The sequence below is a fragment of the Anopheles stephensi genome, chromosome 3 (assembly GCF_013141755.1).
Source record: "Anopheles stephensi strain Indian chromosome 3, UCI_ANSTEP_V1.0, whole genome shotgun sequence".
Lineage (NCBI taxonomy): Eukaryota > Metazoa > Arthropoda > Insecta > Diptera > Culicidae > Anopheles > Anopheles stephensi.
This window is the reverse complement of record NC_050203.1, coordinates 64629169-64650266: the sequence shown is the minus strand read 5'-3', so window position 1 is coordinate 64650266 and position 21098 is coordinate 64629169. Positions and strand designations below refer to the sequence as shown.

The 21098-nt window shown below is 45.7% G+C and overlaps 4 protein-coding genes across 8 annotated transcripts; 2 read left to right on the top strand and 2 right to left on the bottom strand.

The window, feature by feature from the left end:
• Positions 1 to 486: 486 nt before the first annotated feature.
• Positions 487 to 3209, top strand: LOC118511644 (fatty-acid amide hydrolase 2). 3 transcript variants are annotated; one of them, XM_036054969.1, is made up of 4 exons: positions 487 to 793; positions 923 to 1495; positions 1587 to 1711; positions 1784 to 3209. In XM_036054969.1, exons 2-4 carry the CDS (start codon positions 960 to 962, stop codon positions 2683 to 2685), a joined length of 1563 nt encoding a protein of 520 aa, XP_035910862.1. In that variant the 5' UTR covers positions 487 to 793; positions 923 to 959; the 3' UTR covers positions 2686 to 3209. The 3 variants fall into 3 exon arrangements, with proteins under 3 accessions (XP_035910862.1, XP_035910864.1, XP_035910863.1); XM_036054971.1 differs by having other exon boundaries at positions 501 to 793; positions 889 to 1495; positions 1784 to 3206; XM_036054970.1 differs by having other exon boundaries at positions 501 to 795; positions 913 to 1495; positions 1784 to 3206.
• LOC118511658 (BLOC-1-related complex subunit 6) lies at positions 2746 to 4535 on the bottom strand. 2 transcript variants are annotated; one of them, XM_036055004.1, is made up of 3 exons: positions 4052 to 4535; positions 3411 to 3978; positions 2746 to 3337 (listed from the first exon to the last, which is right to left on the bottom strand). In XM_036055004.1, the coding sequence occupies exons 1-3, from the start codon at positions 4329 to 4331 to the stop codon at positions 3292 to 3294; spliced, it is 894 nt and encodes a 297-aa protein (XP_035910897.1). In that variant the 5' UTR covers positions 4332 to 4535; the 3' UTR covers positions 2746 to 3291. The 2 variants fall into 2 exon arrangements, with proteins under 2 accessions (XP_035910897.1, XP_035910898.1); XM_036055005.1 differs by having other exon boundaries at positions 2757 to 3356; positions 4052 to 4531.
• A 552-nt stretch (positions 4536 to 5087) lies between these two features.
• LOC118511651 (S-adenosylmethionine decarboxylase proenzyme) lies at positions 5088 to 17747 on the top strand. 2 transcript variants are annotated; one of them, XM_036054986.1, is made up of 7 exons: positions 5088 to 5885; positions 10892 to 10978; positions 13393 to 13915; positions 14009 to 14101; positions 14249 to 14269; positions 15403 to 15558; positions 15639 to 17747. In XM_036054986.1, the coding sequence occupies exons 1-7, from the start codon at positions 5734 to 5736 to the stop codon at positions 15774 to 15776; spliced, it is 1170 nt and encodes a 389-aa protein (XP_035910879.1). In that variant the 5' UTR covers positions 5088 to 5733; the 3' UTR covers positions 15777 to 17747. The 2 variants fall into 2 exon arrangements, with proteins under 2 accessions (XP_035910879.1, XP_035910880.1); XM_036054987.1 differs by lacking the exon at positions 14249 to 14269 and having other exon boundaries at positions 5089 to 5885.
• A 1025-nt stretch (positions 17748 to 18772) lies between these two features.
• LOC118511662 lies at positions 18773 to 20300 on the bottom strand. The gene is made up of 2 exons (XM_036055010.1): positions 19764 to 20300; positions 18773 to 19686 (listed from the first exon to the last, which is right to left on the bottom strand). Exons 1-2 carry the CDS (start codon positions 20115 to 20117, stop codon positions 19369 to 19371), a joined length of 672 nt encoding a protein of 223 aa, XP_035910903.1. The 5' UTR covers positions 20118 to 20300; the 3' UTR covers positions 18773 to 19368.
• Positions 20301 to 21098: the final 798 nt, after the last annotated feature.

Here is a 21098-nt window from a genome sequence, read left to right as displayed (position 1 = left end):
TTCCTGGCATTCTTGGATACGAGATGATCGGGGTTGGATTTGACACTTCTACCTTCATGTTCTAACTACAACCTCAAAAGGTCTCGGTCTGCCATTTCTGGCTTTTCTTGACTTGATTTTACCCGCAGCAGAATATTCAGTCCTGCGTACAAGAAGGTGGTCTGTACGCGATTTGATTCTCGGTCCTGCCGTGTGAAGAATGGCGCTGCTAATGGATCGACTATCTGTTGTTGTTGTCCTCCACCGGGATTATTTGTAATATTTTTTTAGTTTTTTAAGAAATATAATTATAAATATCTATACTTTTTTTTTTGGTATTAAGTTAAAATTTAGTAGAAAATAATGTAAAAAATAATAAAATGTCCACCCTGCCCATGCATTCTCCCCATAGTCCCATAACAATAAGTTCGGATTTGTTTACGTTCATGACGGAAGCTTTCGATCGAAAACACTCACGCACACAAACAGCTGATCCCCTTTTGTAGAGCCGTCAAGCAGCACCGCACAACCGACACGATAAAAAAGCACATATCCGTACATAGTTTAGGAATCCACTCTGCCGAGTCATCTGCGGGCCATGCGTGTTAGTGGTGGTGTGGATTTGTAGCAGCAACCTGTTGGAAAGATCCGATCGCCGCCGTCGTCGCGCACTAGGCTTACGTCTGTTTCATAAAATAGTGTCCAAGACGGGAGAGAAAGTACACTTACCTGGTTTCGTACGAGCGGGTACGGTTCACACGGTTTTTTATCTTGGCAGCACCGGTATTAGCAGTGAGCAGTCGATAACAATCAGGTAGCTATTTTCATTACATTACACCGATAAGCAGCACATACGCCAACAGCGATCGATTCGCATAAATTAAAACTTTCACCGACTAAATGTGATAGGAGAATTTTTTTTTGCCACCCGTGCTGATTTCAGTGCCTGCACAAAGAACCACTAGATTCGCAAATTCGCCATGGCCCGAAACCGCTTGCTGGTGCACTTCTTCACCCTGCTCCATCTGGTGATCGATAAGCTGCTGTACGCGTGTCTCAAGTGGTACTGGGGCCCAAGCAAACAGCGCTGCCCGACGCTGCAGCGCAAGCGGATGATCGTGACGTACAGTGCGGTTGAGCTAGCGCGGATGATCCGCACCCGGGAGGTGTCCTGCTACGACGTAATCAGTGCCTTTATCGATCGCCTCAACGAGGTCAACCCGCTCGTGAATGCCGTGCTCGACGGTCCGTTTATCGATGCACTCGACGAGGCACGCCGTATCGACGAACGGCTGCAGCAGGGTGCGATCGGGGAGGCCGAGCTGTCGTCGAAACCGTTCCTCGGTGTGCCGTTCACGACGAAAGACAGCACGGCGGTCAAGGACCGGTTGCACACGCTGGGTATCGTCGCACGGCGAACGGTCAGGTCGAACAACGATGCCGAGTGCGTGCGGTTGTTGAAGGAGGCCGGTGCAATTATCATCGCGACAACGAGCATACCGGAAATCAACCGATGGTAATGGGGGGGGGGGAGGGGGGGGGGGGGGGTAATTACAGTTTTTGCACGTTCCGGGCTGTGTTCATGTTTGTTTTGTATCGCACCGCAGGCAAGAAACGCGTAACAATATTATCGGCCAGACGAACAATCCGTACGACAATCGACGCACGGTCGGAGGATCGAGTGGTGGCGAGGGGGCTCTCCTAGCGGTTTGCGGAACACCGATCGGATTGGGTAAGGTGGGGTGGAATCATTGCACCGCACAAGCCATTTCTCAACCAATATTCTATTCCATTTCCTGCCCAGGAACCGATATTGGAGGCTCGATCCGTATGCCCGCTTTCTATTGTGGTGTGTATGGTCATAAACCAACGACCGGCATCATAAACACACGTGGCTGTTCCTTGCGCACGGGCCGGGAACCATCGACGATGGTCGTAGCCGGTCCAATGACACGCTACGCCACGGATCTGCTACCGCTGATGAAAGTGCTCGTTGGACCGGAAAAGTCTCTCGCCCTTCGTTTCGACGAACCCACGGATGTGCGCAAGCTGCGCTACTTTTACATTGCCGAGTCGGGCGACATCAAGTGCAGTGCGGTACAGCCACAGCTTCAAAAGTCAATGGATCGTGTGGTTGAGCACTTCTCGCAGCTAGCGCCCGGTGGTGTGCAAAGGGTTACGCTAAGCGGCACCGACCGGACGACCAACATGTGGCGCTACTGGATGACACAGGAGCCGGCCAACTTTGGGACGCTGTTGGGCAATGGGAAGCCGCTCAGTCCGTTGGTAGAGCTAGCGAAAAAGCTTACCGGTCGGAGCGAGTACACGATGGCTTCGATTTACTCGCTAATGGACACGCTGCTGCCACAGGAAAAGGAGGACGTAATTAAGGAGCTTACGCGCTGCTGCGATCAGCAGCTAACGGAACTGCTCGGAGACGATGGGGTGCTGTTTTATCACAGCACAACGCACACGGCACCGTACCATTATGCGGCGTTCGTAAACGTATACAACTTTAGCTACTGGTGTCTGTTCAACGTGCTGCACGTACCGGCCACCCAGGTACCGCTGGGCTTGGATGGTGATGGTTTGCCGCTCGGGATACAGATTGTGGCGAGCCGGAACCGTGATAGGCACTGTCTGGCGGTGGCCGAAGAGATCGAGCGCGTGTTTAATGGGCGCATTCCTCCCTTCATTGTTGAGTAGTGGAGGTTGAGGATAACCTTTCGCCTGTTCGGTCGGTTATTTCCCATTCTTTTGGTCATGTACTGTAAGTGTTGGGGGTTGTCGGTTATATTTATTCTCTAACTTATGCAAATGTCGTTTGTTTTGTGTTACGTTTGTGTTCTATGTCGTCGATTGTTTAAAATAATAACAGAATTTAAAGCGATCTCGAGAAGACCGTTGCTGTTCATGGCGAATAAGAGTTTGTGTTACTGATTTTCTTTAAAACAAATTAAGCTTAAAGGGGTTTTTTTTCGATTTGTCTTTCGACTATTTGCCGATTGGGGAGCATACACCGCAAGCCTCTATAACATAAATAATAAATAAAATACTTTTTCTCTGGTTAAAAAAGTAGGGACAGTAAGAAGCTAATAGCGTTATAGCACGGAGGGATTTTTGCACCTTGCGATGGCCGACGCATGGCGATGGATGGCTAGGAAAGGGTCTCTTTTCCTTCAGGTTGTCTGTGGGACTAATACCAATAAATAATCTCTCGTAATATAGTACCGGAATTTGGTGGAATGTACCATCCTTTCGCTAGTTTGTAGCAGCAACATAAGCCTGTCTCAGTTACGAGGACGCGGAACACTAAAGGTTGCTTTCCAGCATGTCGACGAGTCTTTTAATTTCACGTCTGCAATGAAAATAGTATCCTTATGGGTATAGTTTTAAATGATTTTGCATACAAAATAGGTAGACATACTCACATTCTTACCGCTAGCGCTTCTGCCGGCTTGATCGTTTTGGAAATTTCCTCCGCTTTGGCCATTATCGTGTACATACACTTGATGTTACCGTCCATACAGTCCGTTAGCTTTGTGACGGAGTTTTTGTAAATCTCCACATTGTCCGCCGTTATCGAGGAGATCGAATGCAGCACGCTGCACAAACTTTCGGACAAATTGTCAACCGACGCGGCCAGTGCCTGTGCTTCGCGCTCGATTTCGTTCAACACGTTCGGATCGACCGATGATCCCGACGCGGCCGCATTAGCGGCACTCCCGTACGGTGCCGATCCTCGCCCGTAAACGCCACTGCTACTGCCAGGAAGCGATAAATTAGCACCGCTCGTACCGGGCGCAAAGCTCAGCCCGCTAAGCCCACCGGTGGCGGCGGATGGTGTGCTTTGCCGGGAGCTGGACAGATTGCACGAATCTTTCCGCGTCACCGTCACCGGACTGGCTAGCTTTATTTTGTACTCCAGGTTTTCTGCCACAAAGTGTGTCATGTTACCGTCCACCCGCACCGTACCTTCGAGATTGTATGGAAAGGAGGCTGGCATTCAAAAAAAGGGGAAAAGGGTTATTTCATTGCACAGTATCTGAAGCTTAAAATTCATGCAGCTCACCTTTTCGTCCATCACACACCAACGAATCGGGTCGCTTCTTTGTCTGAGAGGAGGATGAAGACGAGGACGATACGTCCGGTTGGTTGGTGCCGTTGCTGCCACCACCGTCCGTTTCTTCAGCCGCCCCACCGGCGAACAGGTTATGGGTGTAGGCGATTTCACTGTACGATTCCGTCATCGCGGAAGGAACCTCTTCGCCCATATTCTCGCCATCAGCATCCTGACCTTCGGAGTCGTCCCCAGCGAAAGGATTTCTTCTACGGTGGTCTGATTCACTCATCGTGTGCTTCACTTCTCACACCCCAATAAACTTTGAACTCGTTTGACTAGATAAAGCAGTCACCACTATCCATGATAGCGGGCACGTTTCGTAAAACTTCGTAATGATTAAGATTAAATTAACAAAACAACACCGAGCGCGATTACATTATGGTCGATATTTTTCCCACTCGCTAGCTGTGGTGTTTGTTTTGATTGCTTTGCATCATTGCTGTCAGTTGGTGGGTCGCTGTCAAAAGGCATTTCCCCTGCAAAACTCACAGCATAATGTGCTGGCTTTTGAAAACGACTGCAAAACCGTTAAAATGCAGTTTGTGCACCAAACTTCCAGCGGTCGCAAAGAAACGCGTTTGTGCGGTATTGAATGTGATAAAGTGTATTATATTTAAGCTCTTATACAACATACAAGACATGATCATTGCAGCCGAAAGAGTAGAAAACTAAGAGAAAATTACACGCTGGAAATGAGTTAAATGGATCTAGAAAAACTGCACTCTTTATCTATAAAAGAATAGAATTATAATTAAACTTTCAGCTTCTGTTTCTGCTAAAATCTCCCACGGATATGAACCTAACCGTATGCGCCGAGTGTGGAAGCTCCATCCGAACCGTCCTTCAACCGCAGAAGCGAGTGCGCGAGCAGTACAGCACTATGTTCGATTCGATGTTTTAAGCTTCCTTCACGCACACTACGGCGAACCTTGCGAACCGCGCGCGATTTTGCGTTCACGTACGGTATAGCGAGTTTGCTCGCAGCAGCGCCTCGTCAGTCTTCGTTTTTCTCGTGCGTTGAAAAGACTCGCCCCAAGCGACGGTCCTCTCTCTCGCGGCTGAGATCGATTTTTCTTAGCAGCAGAAGGCAGCCAGCAGTCAAGTGCAAAACGTCCCGGAAAAGAAGGAACAATAAAGTGGTGTGCCGCAACTGTTTCCTTTTTTCCTTCCTCCCGCATTTTTTTGATGTGAAAGTGCATCCGTTTTTTTTGGGTTTTTTGTTTTAAATTCCCTGCTCCCTCGATTTGTGCCCACACACACGCACACGCTCACACGGGTTCAAACTCTCGAACGGCGGATTCTTCTAGATCGAATAGAAGAAAACGAGCAAAGTAGCCGTTTTTTGTGCCGAATGGGCTTGGGATAAGTTTTTGGCTTGCAAATTACTGAAGGCTCACTCGCGTGCGCGTCCGCGTCCTGAGGTACTACGACAGGAAAGTTACACCGTTTGACGCCCTGTCGAGGCCACGCGTAACGTCGTGAAAAAGCATCTCAGTGGAGTTACACCACACCTCTGCAGAGGACACAGCTCTATCCTTGAGCATCGAGCCGTAGCATACCGGAGGAGCAGGTGAATTATTTGCCATTCGAGCAAGTAAAAAGTGTTGAAGCAAGCGGCAGAAAGAAGCAGAATGGCGGAGTCGGAAGACTTAAGTAGTAGCAGTAGCAGTAATAGCAGTAGTAGGGAGGATATGCACTTCTTCGAAGGAGTCGAAAAGCTGCTGGAGATCTGGTTCAAACCGAACCCAGCGCACAAGAATGCCGATCTGCGAAAGATCCCCAGGTAAGTGAGCTGGCGGGTGCCGTATATCCTTTTTTTCTCACCTTATTTTTTTAGCAAACCCATGCCCATCGCCTGGCGGCAACTGTTTCCGCTGTGCCTGTTTTCGTCGTCGTACCAGCACGAGTTTTCCTAGCTTTTTCTTCTGTGTACGATGGGTCTTTCATTTCCCAAAAATCAGCTGAAACTACGGGCCAACCCTTGTCAGATGTGCGTATGTGTGTGTGTGAGTGTACGCGGTGCCGTGTGTGTTGGGAAATTTTCACGGAGCAACCCGGCTGGCTCTCTGTCTACATGTGTGTGTGTGATTGCGCGTGTGCTTTACACAGTGCGGTTGCGGAACATATGAGCTGGCTTTGTGGTTGTGTGCGTGTGCAGTTTTTTTTCCCCATTGTGTGTCAACCTTTCTTGGGGTGGGGAAAACAGCGGCATCGAAGTGAGCTCATGATGTGCGCAAATTTACTCCTATCCTCCACCATCCCCAACACCGCAACCTGTGTCTTCCCACGGTAATTTTCCCCATTGTTCGCAGTACTTCTCCGATAGGGGAGAGAGAAAATGTAATCCCGGTTTTTTGCACTCAACTAGGAGGATGCACTCAACTATCGAATTTTGGTGTGCTTTGAAACAATTTTTTCTTTGTTCATGTGAACCTCGTTTGTACTGTCTTACACACACACGCACACACACACACATGTGGAGGATTCATCGATCGGGTGGAGTGAAGAATTCGTTTTCTACTGGAATGTCGAAAGCACCGTTTTGCACCTGCTTTTCCGCACGGGGAAAGCCATAAAAAGGAAGTAGAGAAATTTCGACGCGAATGTTCTACGCGTTCTTGTTTGCTTTCTTCATCACTGACAGCTCTCATCAGCTGTCAGATACATGGGAAGAGACGTTCGGGAGTTCAATACGCGATACAAAAGAGAGAAGCTAAATTATGTAATATTTTATCTCAAGGAATATAAAGATTCACTTCATATTCATTTACGCTCAGAAGATGGGTTAGGTTTTTTGGGCTGCAAAAGTGATTCTATGTAGAGCATAATTGGCTGCAGTCGGTCGTTTTGGTTTACCTTGAAAATTTACCGGCTACTTTGAGTTTTGCGCGTGTGTGAGAAAAGGACCAATGATGGTTACTTTGCGTTAGAAGCTGCGCACCTTTCCCTTTCTACCCGGTTGGTGACACAGGTGCAGGTGTGGTGGTCGTGGTCGAGTATCAACCAAAAGTTCGTTGTCAAGGTTTTTTGTTCACCCCCCCCCCCGTACACTCACAGCATGAATAATGCTCACGATGCATCTGACTGACTGGCTTGTATTTGTAACTGTTGGTCCTCGCTGCTGTTTCTAAGTGCTGCTGGGGCTTCTTGCCCGATGACAAATCAATCCGGCATCCACCCGCAGTGACAATAAGTGCCTCGCGTTCGCCAACATGGTGTTTGCTTTAGATTATTTATATACGGTTTTCCTAAGAAAAACTGCCAATTACTGTACACTGGCGTGCGCTTGAAGCGTGTTAAAGCTAATTCCAGCCAAGGTGAAGGAACAAAATTGGCAATCGTTCCAAGTTTCTTTCCCCCCTACACGCTCTGTATCAGTGTATGCGAACACGTGCGAGGATCGTTTTGGTGTGCGTGAACGGTCGTTTCTTTTTATCGGTTTCTTACGGCGTTTGGTGCCAAGCTTTCCTTCACGGCTCCGTCTATTTCAATGATCACGCGTTTATCTCGTGATGTCTATGCGGTGGGAATTTATCTTAAAATCACGTGTGAAAGTAGCCAGGCACCCTAAATCGCTCGAAAGAAATCGTTATCGCACAGAACCCCCAGGGGGTAATCGGTGGCTGGAAATATTCCACAAAAGTAATTCTTCAATTTGACCATGAAGTTTATTTACTGTTCGGCTTGTTTGATGGTGAGGTATTTGTGGAATTTGTAAACAGGAACCTTCACATTAAACAACTTTGTTTTCAGTCTGATAATAATCGATTGCGAGAGCCACACGAAATGCCAACGTTGGTCCAAAAATCACGCATGGAATGTTCCAGAACATTTTCAAAACAAGTCACGCACACAGCCAAGCCACCCGGAAAGGCGTGTCGTATACGGAAAATCGGCCGTTCATTACGCATACGCGGACAATTCCCGATACACAGCACCGCACGCAGACACACACGTGGATCTGTCTTTTCCCCTCTTATGTTTAGGCATGGCATAATCATAAGGGCAACCGCAAAGTGTTGCACTCAAGGGTTTAAAACCATTTTGCCGGTTGCTTTGACTGGAATAAATTACGTGTTCAATGTTGCGCCTGATGCTTCGTCGAGACTTCTCATCTCGCTAGATGAGTAATGGTGTTCCAGTGGCTTCCAGTTGCCGATTAAGCTGCCACCCGTTTAGGCGCCTTGGTTCGATGGTTGGAAACAACGAGCTCCGCGCGGTTGGCCACTAACGCCTCGCGTAACTGATAAGCACTGACCTTTGAGGTGGCTTCTTTTGCAATTCTGCTCCCGGTTCTCAGCGTATGACGTGTGCCATTCCCTCTCTAGGCTATTCCCGATCCTAGTGTAGATTGCCTGTGCTATTAATGGCCCAGCCGCTGCTCCGAAAGGGTCACAATGAACATAGGCTCTTTCCAAGCGGCGATAAAGCGTGCCCCGGACTGATAAAGCCAATGGTGGAGAAGAACAGAAAAAAGTTGATCGCTACTGCGACGCTGGGAACCACGTGGCTGGATCGCCGATTGCCGGGCGGCAGCGGCTTGCGTTTGTAGATGTACTGTCTGCGTCTGGTTTCGTTTTGTTTTACCGGCATCGTGGCGTTGCGTGTAACATTCTTTCTCCCCATCACCCCCCCCCCCCCCCACCCTTAAGCATATGCCCTTAGTACGCATGTCATGACGGCATTGCGCGCTGTTTGAGTGCGTTCCAGCATCAGCACAGGTGCGTTTGTATTAGTTTCGTAGACGGTCCGGCTAAAATCACATGGTTTTTGGCATTTGCGTCGATGTCAACAGCTGAAGGAAGCGGCTGAGAAACGAGCTGCTGCTCCGTTGCATGGCACGTGAAGACGATCGCCATGTCTCGTTCGATCACCTGAGGGAAAAATAGCAAAATAATTTGCGCCGCAGATAAATCGCGTCTTATTTCTGTCCAATGATCGACAGGGACACGGGTTATAAGGCAACAAGGATGGGGTCTCTAAGTTAAATGGAAATGGTGGTTGAAAACAAGGGTTAAATATTTGTTTTTTCATTTGAGATTGTTTTTTAAACGCGTTGGCCCAGTGTTCGGCAAACTTCTCGGCGCGAAAAGATCAATCTTATTGAACTACACATTGAAAGGTTCAATTTTAATGGATATGAAAGATCAAAAAAATCAATTTTTAAACCCTGTATCTTAGCGATTTCCTAATTTGTTTATTATCTTTTTGTTTCTTAGCCGTGAGGTACAGATAAAAATACAATAATTTTAGTTAATTTGGAGTAGCTAAAAGGCTAACACAGTTGAGGAAACTCTCAAAGATCCAAAGCCTCTATAAATAAACGATTAAAAAAGCTGAGGGAACTCGAAGGCCAATATCCTTGTTACCTAGGGCTCAGGCTTCAGTTTGAAGATTATCAGGCACATTTTGAGGATTGGATGTTCTAAATTAGGCTTTTACTAATTACTCTTTCCTCTGGAGATGAATAACAACATTGAAACGAGGCGGCAGGTTGTCAAACGTTCATGAGACTGGATGCTCTTGTCACTCTAAAGGCTAGTCCGCAGAGCATGAGTTCAAGTGATGAAGAAGATTCTGGACATGGGCATACATAAATTATTCAAAGTCATCAATCTGAGCCTTGAGCGGCTGGAGCGAACCATGAAAAAGAACCTTACTAGAAGTTTTCCAACTTTCTTCAGTCGCGACTTATATGGATTATTCGAAAAATCTTGAAGGAGCGCAAATTAAACATATATCAGGTCTAGAAATTTTAAAGAGATTTAAAAACACATTTTTATGCACATCAATAAGTTTGATTAGCAGTACTGCCAGGCCGTTGTTGATGAATAAAAAAAATTTTGATTGTACAATTTGTAGTGCTACAAGAATATTTTATCAACCCGCACAAGATGTTAACACTACGTTCTTCAACAAGGCGCCTTTGTAGTCATCCTCATCGGTAGCGTGTGACGGCTTAATTACTTGCCTGGGACACGCCCAGGCTCTCGAAATTGCTTGCCGAAAGCAAAACAATTGCTTTCATTCACTGTAGCACCGCAAACTGTACCAAGCATTCCTTAGTAATCTAAAAAAAAAAGATAAAAAACTACTTTCTTTCGTTTTAAACACTTTGTATAGCTGCAAATAGCCAATCTGTTGCAGTGTTCCCACTCCCTATCGGTTGGAAAGAATGTGCTGATTGAAGTAGTTTTTCGTGCTACTACCGTGCCATTAACAACAAAATCCATACGGTTGAAATGTGTTTAAATTGATTTACTGTACTCTGCAACAAAGTATTAAATTCTATTTATTGCGTAATAAGAGGTTTCGTTGGAACATTCTCGACGCGAAACGGGGGTTCATACTGGACGGGGTAACCATTAAAGTAAAATCGATTAGTGTGCATTTCTGTGTGAATTGAGTGCATATGCAGCGATAATTGAACCAGGATTCATTTCTGCACTATGCAAAGTGCTATCGGTGCTTCATATTTCATTAAATTCCGCTCACACGCCGGTGGTACATATTTCCATCCATAAATAGATCGCTCATTTCCACGTGTGCACGAAAGCCCTTTCGTCCTTGGGCAAGCACGAGGCCCACACACACATGATTTGGGCTTGCTGGAACATCGCCCCACCCCCGTACATAATCGATTTTCCTGACCAGCCTTTCTTTTCCGTGCGAGTGAGATTTTCCGGTTGCTCGCTATTACAACACTGTCAAAAATATTTTCCATTGCTCCATTTATTACATTTTGCACTAAGCTCGGCTCGTTTGCTTCTCCATTTATTTTTTTTACAGACCGATGTGGGAGGCAATGCTGAAAACGGTACGGTGCGAAATAATCAGCTTCACCCGAAACGACCAGATCGATGCTTATGTGCTAAGGTAAGGATACAAGCATATGAGCTACAGAATGCATTTACATTGAACCGCATCACCGGTGTAGTATTTAGAATGACTGTTTTTTACGTATGTGCGCAAGATGAAGACTTATTAATAACGTATACACGGGACAACAACTCAATCAATCGGTACATCGCAATGGGGCATCGTCATCCAATGGGACCTTGTCTTCCCTGTGACCTGAGGATCACCAGAATAGCCAGGCCTGGTCGTCTGAGGGGCCTTATCTACTAAGAGAAGAGTAGTCGAAGAGGTCTTCTCGTTCAAGAGAGAACTTGTCTATCATGACAGGCTTGTCGTTCAAAGGATGCCTCCAAGGACCCTTGTACCGGGCTCAAATTGCTTTCATTGGGAAACAATTACATGTATCCCGTTGATATAGGAAAGGATTCTTTAGCTCGCAGTTCGAATGTTTCGGTAGAACGGTTTAAGCACTGTAGCGAATTAAATTCGTGTTACTGGTTGGTAGCGAGGCCAAGATCATGAAAGTGACTGGAAAGGACCTTTAGTTAAATATTTCAACGGTGGATGAGCATTAGTTATTGGGTGGTTGTCAGACGCACATCTCGCTGCATTAATATATGCTGCTAAAATCCCAATATCTGGAGCGGAAGAACCTTTTTTTATGGGTGAGTGAATGTAACCTTTTGTGCGGCAATAAACCGTACCGTTGGGAATCCTTTTGTGGGAAGATGGTATTACGTTTAATAATTGATATTCGAAGGTCTAAACTGGCCCTCCATGTTTTCCTTTTTTTTGCCTTTATTTGCTTCTAAACATATTCATGCCAAATTGGTATATAAAAACAGACGGTTGTTAACTTGCATAACGGTCGAAAATTAAAATTAGTTGTTCCACGAAAAAATGATCAACATACGCAGTGGTTATAATGAGACACTGTGAAGAGCAACGTTTGCTAGCTCAGCATTTTTAGACCAAGCTTAGGTTTTGTCACTGCTGCATTTGCTAATAGGCTGAACACAAATATAGCATTCGAAATGTTTTCCTCTCCCTAATGCTGTGGCGTTCAAAACAGTTTTTGGGGCTTGATCATCTAGAGTGTGTTTTCGCACAACAGCTGTGTTTTTGTTTCAGCTTTGCTACATTTTCTGCGCTCCGTTCCGATTTGTCCTCCGATGTCGCTTCCGCCGTTTCTGAGCAGAAAAATTATTTATATCCACTTGTGGTTATTTTGGTTGGAAGGAGCACATTAAGCGTTGCAGCCCCCTGTTCTCGGGCTGTGCTCATTGCGCGTCATTCGCGTCACGTACCAAACTCATCACAGCCAGAGCACGGAGTATGTGTTCCTACCCGAGCTCGGGATGAAAGACACATTTGAGTGAATGTTAGCATTGTGCAAAATCTATTGCCCAATGACATAAACGCGCGCAGTGGCATGGTGTCCGGTCGGCCGGTTCATGCTCTTGACCTTACCCCAGCAGGAAATAAAACTCGAAAGCCCGAGGGGCAACGACCGACAGTGCGGGCGCCGGTTGCAATTTAGACGATTAATCTGCCCTCCTTGCTTTAGCGCTCGTGACGATTAGCGCTCGTGTGAAGAAAAAAAAAACCCAAAATCTGTGCCTTTACAGTACGTCAATCGCGATACGTCCTTGCGCCTTTTTTTTCTTGCACGTTGCCAAATATGACCCATTAACTGATTATTTGACCGCCTGTGACTGATATGGTTGCCCCATAAATTGTTATAAATCAAACTGAATGAAGTATAATCGACCTCTCCCTGCCTATCAGAGTTAGAAAATTAAACAACCCCCCCCCCCCCCCCAACATTATCTCATTTCCGTCGGGAGGACTATCTTACTCGTCCCGAAGCTGGGGCCGGTATGTGTGATTTCATGTGTGTGGGAATTTATTTTAGAACAAAGACACTTCCCGAACGTATGGAAAATTGGCATCTCTTTAGCTTATCAAAGACAAAAGGAGCATCGCTGGCCACGCTCCAAATGTCAAGGATTTGTGCAGCTGTGTAGATAAGGGATGGAGCACGCCGGGTCCAGTGTGTTTGCCCTTAATCCTAATCGAAAGCTTTGTCTTGGCTTACGGAATGATTGAGCCGGGAGGCATTACTGGCTGACGTTAGCGGTTCGATTGCGATGATGCGCTATCAGCAGGGGCTGCCATTATTGATCCATCTGGAACGACGGGGAAGCTCTTGGAGCGGGTCGTGAACTCGCGTACGAGATGTAACTAACCCATCGGGCGGGCGGGCGGGATACATGCTGATACGATCGAGTCAACAATTTTTTTGCAACTTGCTGGCGTAATATATATTATGCAATGGGCCAGTGCGCTACCGCTAACCGATAATCCTAGCCCATACGGCATCTGTGCAAATCTTTATCAACGGATTTGGATGTTTTAAATTTAAATTACAGCGAAAGCAGCATGTTTGTCTCGAAGCGTCGTTGGATTCTGAAGACCTGCGGTACCACCACACCGTTGCAGTGCTTCAAACCGTTGATGCGCATGGCCAACGAGATCGCCGGCTACACCGCGATCGAGGATCTGTTCTACTCGCGCAAAAACTACAAACGGCCCGAGTTGCAGGTGTCACCGCATCGTGGGTTCGATGAGGAGGTCGCATTCCTCGACCAGTTCTTCGACGATGGGCGCGCCTACAGTTTGGGTGCGATCAATCGCGACTGCTGGCATCTGTACACGCTGAGCCGCGGGGGAGGGGGCTCCAAAATTCGCAAACGCAACAACCATCTGCATCAGCTGTTGGGCGAGGAGCTGACACTGATGGAGGAGGAGCAACAACCGTACGATGAGCTGATTGCACCGTCCATGCAGCCGGATCCGGATCAGACGATCGAGATCCTGATGACGGAGCTGAACCCGACCGTGATGGACATCTTTACCAAGCATGTCTGCACCACAGCCAAGGAGGCTACCCAGGTCGGTTTGCCCATCCATGGCCAGCGAGTGATGTTGGCTATTTTGTATTTATTCCTAACGGATTTGCTGCTTTCCTCTCTCGCCTTCGTTTAGAAATCGGGCATCGATCGTCTTCTGCCGGGCATGGTCATCGATGACTATCTGTTTGATCCGTGCGGTTACTCCATGAACGGGATCGCCAAGAATGTAAGTAAACTCCTCTTACGTGCGGTGATAGTATGGTGGAAGTTTGTGTAAAATGGTGGCTTTATCTATTCCAATCTTTCCGCTCCTGGTCCCCGCTCTCGTCGCTATTGGGGCTTTGTTTCACGATACGACATACGCTATATTTAGTGTGGAAAGAAATACAAAGAGGTAAAATGTTTGTGTGTGCTTTTGTGCTGTGATAGACAGCCTAATGCTTTCATTTCGTGTTGTTTGAAGTTTTTTTTCGTGCACACAAAATGTTACAAAGCAGGGTTTTCCATATTTTTCATCAGTATTCTAAACCAATTTTTTCTTTATTTGAATTTTGGTGGGTAAAAGACTCGAGAAGCTCCCCCCCCCACCTAGAATCTTTTGTGTGAAGCACTGTGGCCTGTCATTTTTATTGCACAGTGGGATTTTTGTATGGTCATAACTCGTTTCATATAAACATTGTGCATTTTTCCCTAATACTGTTACTGGACAGCGAGTAGAGCATGACGATATACTTTGTAAGAAGTGATTTGAAATGTTATTATTCTTACATTTCCTCCTTTTCTGAATACATATGCTCGTAAAGAAGTATCCATCGAACCAATGTTCCGTTACAGTCCGGGAACACCGTGTATGTAGTAAGCCGGATTAGGCACTCCTAGCGTGACCAAAAATTATTATTTAGCTCCTGTAAGCCAATATAAATGGTCAGGATAGAGGGAGGGAGATTTAATCGAATAATAAGCAATATTTCATTCGACTTTATTCAACCATTTTTAACCACACTGATTGCACACTGCCAAGCTTTCGCAACGTGTACTGCGGTAAATACTACAGTGCCTAACAAATTTTGTCAGGGGGTGGGGCCTTCTCGAGTCTTTTACCATACACTCACATACCGTGTTTGCCAATCAAAAAACGGCGTGCGATGTGTGACTCCTCCCGAGGGTGTATCTCAGGGTTTCATGAACACCTTCTCAGACGTTTTTAAATTTGTTTGTTGTTATGTTTTTTTGATGCGCCTGATTTTTGAGAATAAAATTAAATATTCAAGAGATGAAACCGTAAAAAACTGTGAGGTATTCTGAACACATTTAATCTATAGTTTTTTTTTCTTTTGGTTCAGTAAATCCTAGCTAGCATGAAGTAGTTCAAAGTTTTTCTAAAGAATGTGTGTGTTTTTTAAACTTTCATCTAAGTTGCTTTTCTCACGGTTTTACACTTTACTGCTATCTTTCTTTACGCTTTACCGCTTTACAACGCTTACTCAACGGGGGGGATCGTTTGCTCTTTTGCGTCGTCTCTTCCAGGGATGTTACATGACGATCCACATTACGCCGGAACGTGAGTTTTCGTACGTCAGCTTCGAGAGCAATGTCGCCTCATCGGATTACGGCGAGCTGATCAGACGCGTCATCCGCACGTTCCAGCCGAATAAGTTCATCGTAACCGTGTTTGCGAACAAGGTAAGTTACGACGATCGCACGTAGCAAAGCGGCGGCAACTACTAAGCGCGTTTTTTTTCCCTTACTCTCTCCACTCACAGACGTCGATTGCGGCAAACGCCAACCGCGAGATCGAAAATTTGGGCAACATAGATCTGTGGAAGCGTCGTGACATTCAATATTCGCGCTTCGCCAGCTACGACCTTACGTACGCCCAATACTGCAAATACCCTAGCTGAGGTTTACCGTGCCTAGCTCCACCGCCGGCAGGGGCTAACATTCCTTCCCTCCCTTCCTTTCCTCCGTCCCCTCCCGTCCTCCCGTCGTCTGATGCGTTCTCTGGCGATGGTCCTGCCCACCAGCAACCCACGCTTTCCTCCTCCCTCCACACTACCCCCACTTCCGCACCGATTCGTGCTGCAGAGGAGTTTAAAAAGAGCAACACCCAGTCACAGCATCCGCTACCGATCGGATTCGTCCGATTGATGTTCGGCATCTTTTCCACGCTCACAGCATCGTTCGGCACGGGCAGTAACGATGGCAACGATGGTCCCGGTAAAAACCATTACCCAATCGCTGGCGGTGCTAAACCTGCCAGCGGCAATGGGAAATGTTTTAAGCAGCAGCTCAACCAGGATCGCGACCCGTACCGTGGTGCTGCTGCTGCAGGAAACAAATCTGCCCATTTACCGCTGCTGATGAATCCAACGGAACTGGTAACAACTCCTCCTCCACCCATCTGTATGGAGCAACAGCTGATGGATGATAGGAAAGCGACAACACCACCGCCGGACTGCAATGAGCTACAGTTTTACGGGCAGCTGAAGAAGCTGCTCGATCTGCCGGTCCTGTTTGCCATCTGCTTCGTGCAGCTCATCTCGTTCGTGCTCGTGCTCAACATTGAGGAATGCTCTCCGCTCGTCCTTTTTTCCTGGTGGCGTAACAAGATATCCTGAAATTGACTAGCCGTCGTCGTTGCTCGCCGCAGCCTTCAGTTCTGATTACAGCCGCCCTCATCACCGCCACCAACACCGCCACCATCAGGATCATCGACATCTTTGCGATTCGTTTGTTATGTTGAATGTTATTATTATGTTTGCAATAATAATACTGTAGCAGCAGCATCAGCAGCAACCGCAACAACACGATCCGGATGGTACCGTGCCGATCGCCTGTGTCAGCAGCTGCTGGTTGTAGAAAGGCGACAAACATGGCAAAATGTGTGTGCTTTCTGTTTCATCGCAAACAAAGAGCAGCAATTCAGGAGCAGCAGCAGCAGCGGGGCGTCTACTAAAGACAGTGAAGCGCACAACATCCTTTCCTCGGTAGATTCTAGCATTATCTTCTGCATTTCACTTGATCACTCTTACCGCCATCGGTTCGATGCAAGTAGCGGGATCAAGCAGTTAACTGGAGACTCGATTCCGCTACACCACCTGGCAGAGAATGAAAAATGGAAAGGACGACAACCGTATTGTGTGCCATCTTCCACTGGACGTCTTGAGTTTGAACGGTGGCGAAAAAGACATCTATTGCCGCAATCTAAAACTTTAAACATTTCTGATGCACCACCAGAAATCACCACCACTTGCGTAGTGTTAGGAATAGAAACGTTACGCCACCAGAAGAAGAAGCACCATCCGGGGAGCTATTCCGCACTACTACCTTACTGTACAACCGTTCTCGGCGTTGCACGACTTCTTCCTGCACCGGTTGAGCCGATTATCTTTGCCTTTCTAATCTCACTCGATCTGTACTCGTAGCAGCGATCGGTAGCCTCTTGCGTTCGGTACCACCTGCCCGGTGCAACAATGCCGAATGCAATTAGGTAGCATTTACTTTACATTTGTAGCCCCCCCCCCCCCTAAACCCCACTCCCCACTTATCATTCCTTATTGCCGGTGGATGCTGTTAACGTTTGATTTGAAAGGGAATTGCTTTCCTTTTTATCATTTTCAAGCACAACCACACACACCCACAAAACATAATCCATTCTCTTACCTTATTTGAAGAGTATATGGAGAAAGGAAGCAGAAAATATGTCACACAAATATATAATACAAAAAAAAACAAAACTCTCACTCTCTCTGTATAGCAAGCTGTACAGAAGAGGAGAGATACAGATTATATAAAGCGCAATCTACTAGTACATAGTGTTTGCATAAGTTTAAACTGAAGAAGAAAAAAAAGCCATTTAAATGGGAGACACACACAAAAAAAAACGCATATTACAATTGATATATGAATAGAAAATAGAGCAGGTTTGTTGCAAAACAGATTTCGAGTTAGCCCACATTAGCCGTGAACAAAGTTAAAAAGAATCTTAAAAGCAACAGCTAAATCGCTGGTTTGTGTTAGACACAAACACATTTTAAAAATTATTTTATGTTAAGATTTGTTAAGAATCTTTCGAAACATTCATAAGGCCAAGGGTTTCGGTACCCAGGCATCATCCCGTATAAGAAGCAGCAGCTGCACACACTCAGTTTGATATGTAGTGGATGGATTGTATTAATGGTTTTGTTAGTATGCTTTTAATAATTGAATGTTCTCATAAAACTCTGGTACAAACAGGTGAACGTTATTTTACACTCTCTATCCCCTTTTTTTTGTTTTGCATTAAGCTTTTACATACATTTACATTTTATGTTTCACGCTCTTCAATAATGATTGTAAACAATTTATTTTAATTCTGGTTTAATGGTTTTCCTTCGTTTTTTTTTAATAAATAATTTTACGTTTGGGAATATTGTTTTATGTTTATTTAATTTTAGGTTCAACGTTATGAAGCCCAGGTGGGAACGGCTTATATGGATAAGTTTACGAACTTATCATGTGTGCGTGTGTGGCACATTTGCGGTATAAAATTAAACTGAAGCAATTCCGAAATGCGATATTTTTAACCCTCAAATGAGAACCGCGAACGTAGTAGAAAGGGGCAAAAGGTGTGTAAGTGTTTCATAATGATAGAATTGAACCATATAATATGATGTCTCCCATAGATGCGATAAAAGAGAGCAGTTAAAAAGTGTGTAACAGCAGCAAACAAGCAGATAACGGAAAGACTCGAAAGATGTGCTAAATTCGGTGTTGTTTGAATGGTGATGATGTGAGGGCAGAACGAACGCTAGTCCCGACGAAGAATTCTAGCGATGAAACCTAATGGCAATGGCATGTGATTATTGTGAACTCAAGCTTAAGGATAGGAAAAGGAAGTGGAATGTGAACAGTGTAGAATGTTTTAATCGTTCCTTTTCTTTGCCATTTTATTCCTTCCTTTACACTACAATTAAACTTAAAATATCTTACAGATTAACGGTGTGGCAGCGCGAGAAGGGCGGTATGTTTCCTCAAAACTGTTCTCTTCCAACCTTTTATCTTGTGTTCAATAATGTTGTTTAACGGTTTGTTTGCGAATTTAGTTAGAAAAAAAAATATTTATTTGTTCATTCCAGCAAACAACGCACAACAAATTCGAATGTATAATGAGGAAAGAGTAGGAGGAAAGCTGAACTTCGAGGAACAGATAGAATAGCTGTGATTGACGTAGGAAACGAACAAAGCGAGCAGGGAGCGAGCGGTTTGCGAGAAACAATTCAAAATTTAAAAGCAAATTAATGAACATTTCAATCATGCTAATTAAAACTTTAAACCAAACGAAGAACACCCCGCAATGGTAGTAAGATATCGCTGCACACCACCGCAACCCGGTGGGCGCGGCATTATGTATTAACACAAGTTCAATGATCATCGTTTCTAAAGTGGAAACCAACAACAAAAAAAAGTGGAAAAAAACATTTCAATAAATGCTCAAATGGGTATTTCTCGTGCTCAGTGCTCTTCCATTATCCGCTGCACGTACTCGATGTTGTGGAAGTTGTTCCACGAGTCACCGGCCGTCACGCGGCCCAGGTGTGGGGTCGGAATGTGCGGTACAAAGTCGATCGTAAAGCGTGGAATCGGCCGCAGGTAGTCACTGAGCGTTGGTTCCGGATCTTTCTTGTCCTTGAACAGGTATTTGGATTTGGAGGATGCGGACGCCGCTGTACGGCTTCCCGGTGCAGGCAGCAGTACGGTATCGTTTACGTTGACCGGTGCAAGCTTCTTGAACACCGATTGATCGTACTGATGGTTAAGCTGTTTCGTGATCTGCGGAGAAGGAAGGAGCAGGCAAGTGAGTGAGATTTCCCACCGATCGATTTCGTGTGTGTGTGTGTTGTTCGTACCTGTGTATTAACGCGCTTTTTACTATTGGGCGTCAGCTGTCCCATGCTGGTGATGGGCTGTGGTTCTATCTTCTTTACCGTTTCGATCCGTTTGCTTAAGCCGAGTGTAGTGTGCAGTTCCGGTTGCTTATACTTCGAAGCTTCCGATGATGCGGCCGCTGTCGTTGATGGTGGTTGCTGGTTTTGTGGTGCTCGGGTGCTGGTAGATGTGGTTGGTTTCAGGATCGATGTCGGCGCCGGTGGAATAACATTATCACCGGTGGACGATTTCAGCACGCTAGCAGTTGATCGGGACAGTGGGACGTCCACGTTGCAAAGGTATCGCTTTCGATTTCCGTGCTTATGTTTGCCCATTTTAATATCTTTCCGTTTCGTTTTGTGCCTCTTGCGTGTCTTGGATAAATTGCAGCACGGGGCACGGTTTTGTTTATGTTTTAATTTCTTTTGTTTTTTTTTTGACAGCCATCCGAGGGCGATCTGTCAAGTGACTGTTGTAGGGTTTTGTTAAGAAAATGCGCGCGATTTTCCGCTAAATGCGATTTCTGAAATTCGCTTAAAACAAAATGGATTTTTATGTTACTCATACTCTCAGTTACTCTAAAAAAAATTGTGGAATGTTTTGAAAGTGATTTTAATTCTTTTTGAAAAAAGGATTCAGATTCCATATTCGGAGTAGAGCTCTACAAATGTTACACTGCAAAATGGAAGTATTGAGGGTTAAAATTTGAATTCTTGTTGATACGGATGCTGCGAACCGTTGGTTTCTACACAATATACCACGTGTTTTCCTTTCAAATAGTGTTGTTGAAACACGAGTAGCTTAAAAATCCACATTTGGGACATTTTTTTGACTATTTTATCCATGCTTTTAATTATTCATTTATACGTAGCGAAGAACAGAAAATGGTTGAAAGTGCAAGAGATGAAAGGTGTGGTTGGATCGACAAAGGCAGGCAAAAGCGGAACATTCGGGCCGGGTCTAGGACGATTCGTAAGTGCGTTGTCTAACGGATCAGAATCCTTGCCACGAAGACAAACAGCAGTCGATCTTAGCTTGATACCTCCGGTTGTCTAACCCTTTATTGAAACCCGCTCACAAGCCATTATACACTGCATCGAGCCGCCCTTCGTTACTATTTTATCATCAGAGGCCCACTTGTACTTACGGACAATCTTTCTTTAAGTTTACCTACAACAGAAAGATTTTGTTAGTTTTGCTTCCCCCAGGACAATCAATTGTGCATGTGAATCGCTAATGATGCTGCCCAGAGGAACGATCACACGGAAAACCCATGCACTGTCAGCGTTACAATGCCACCGAACGTGACCTCTCCA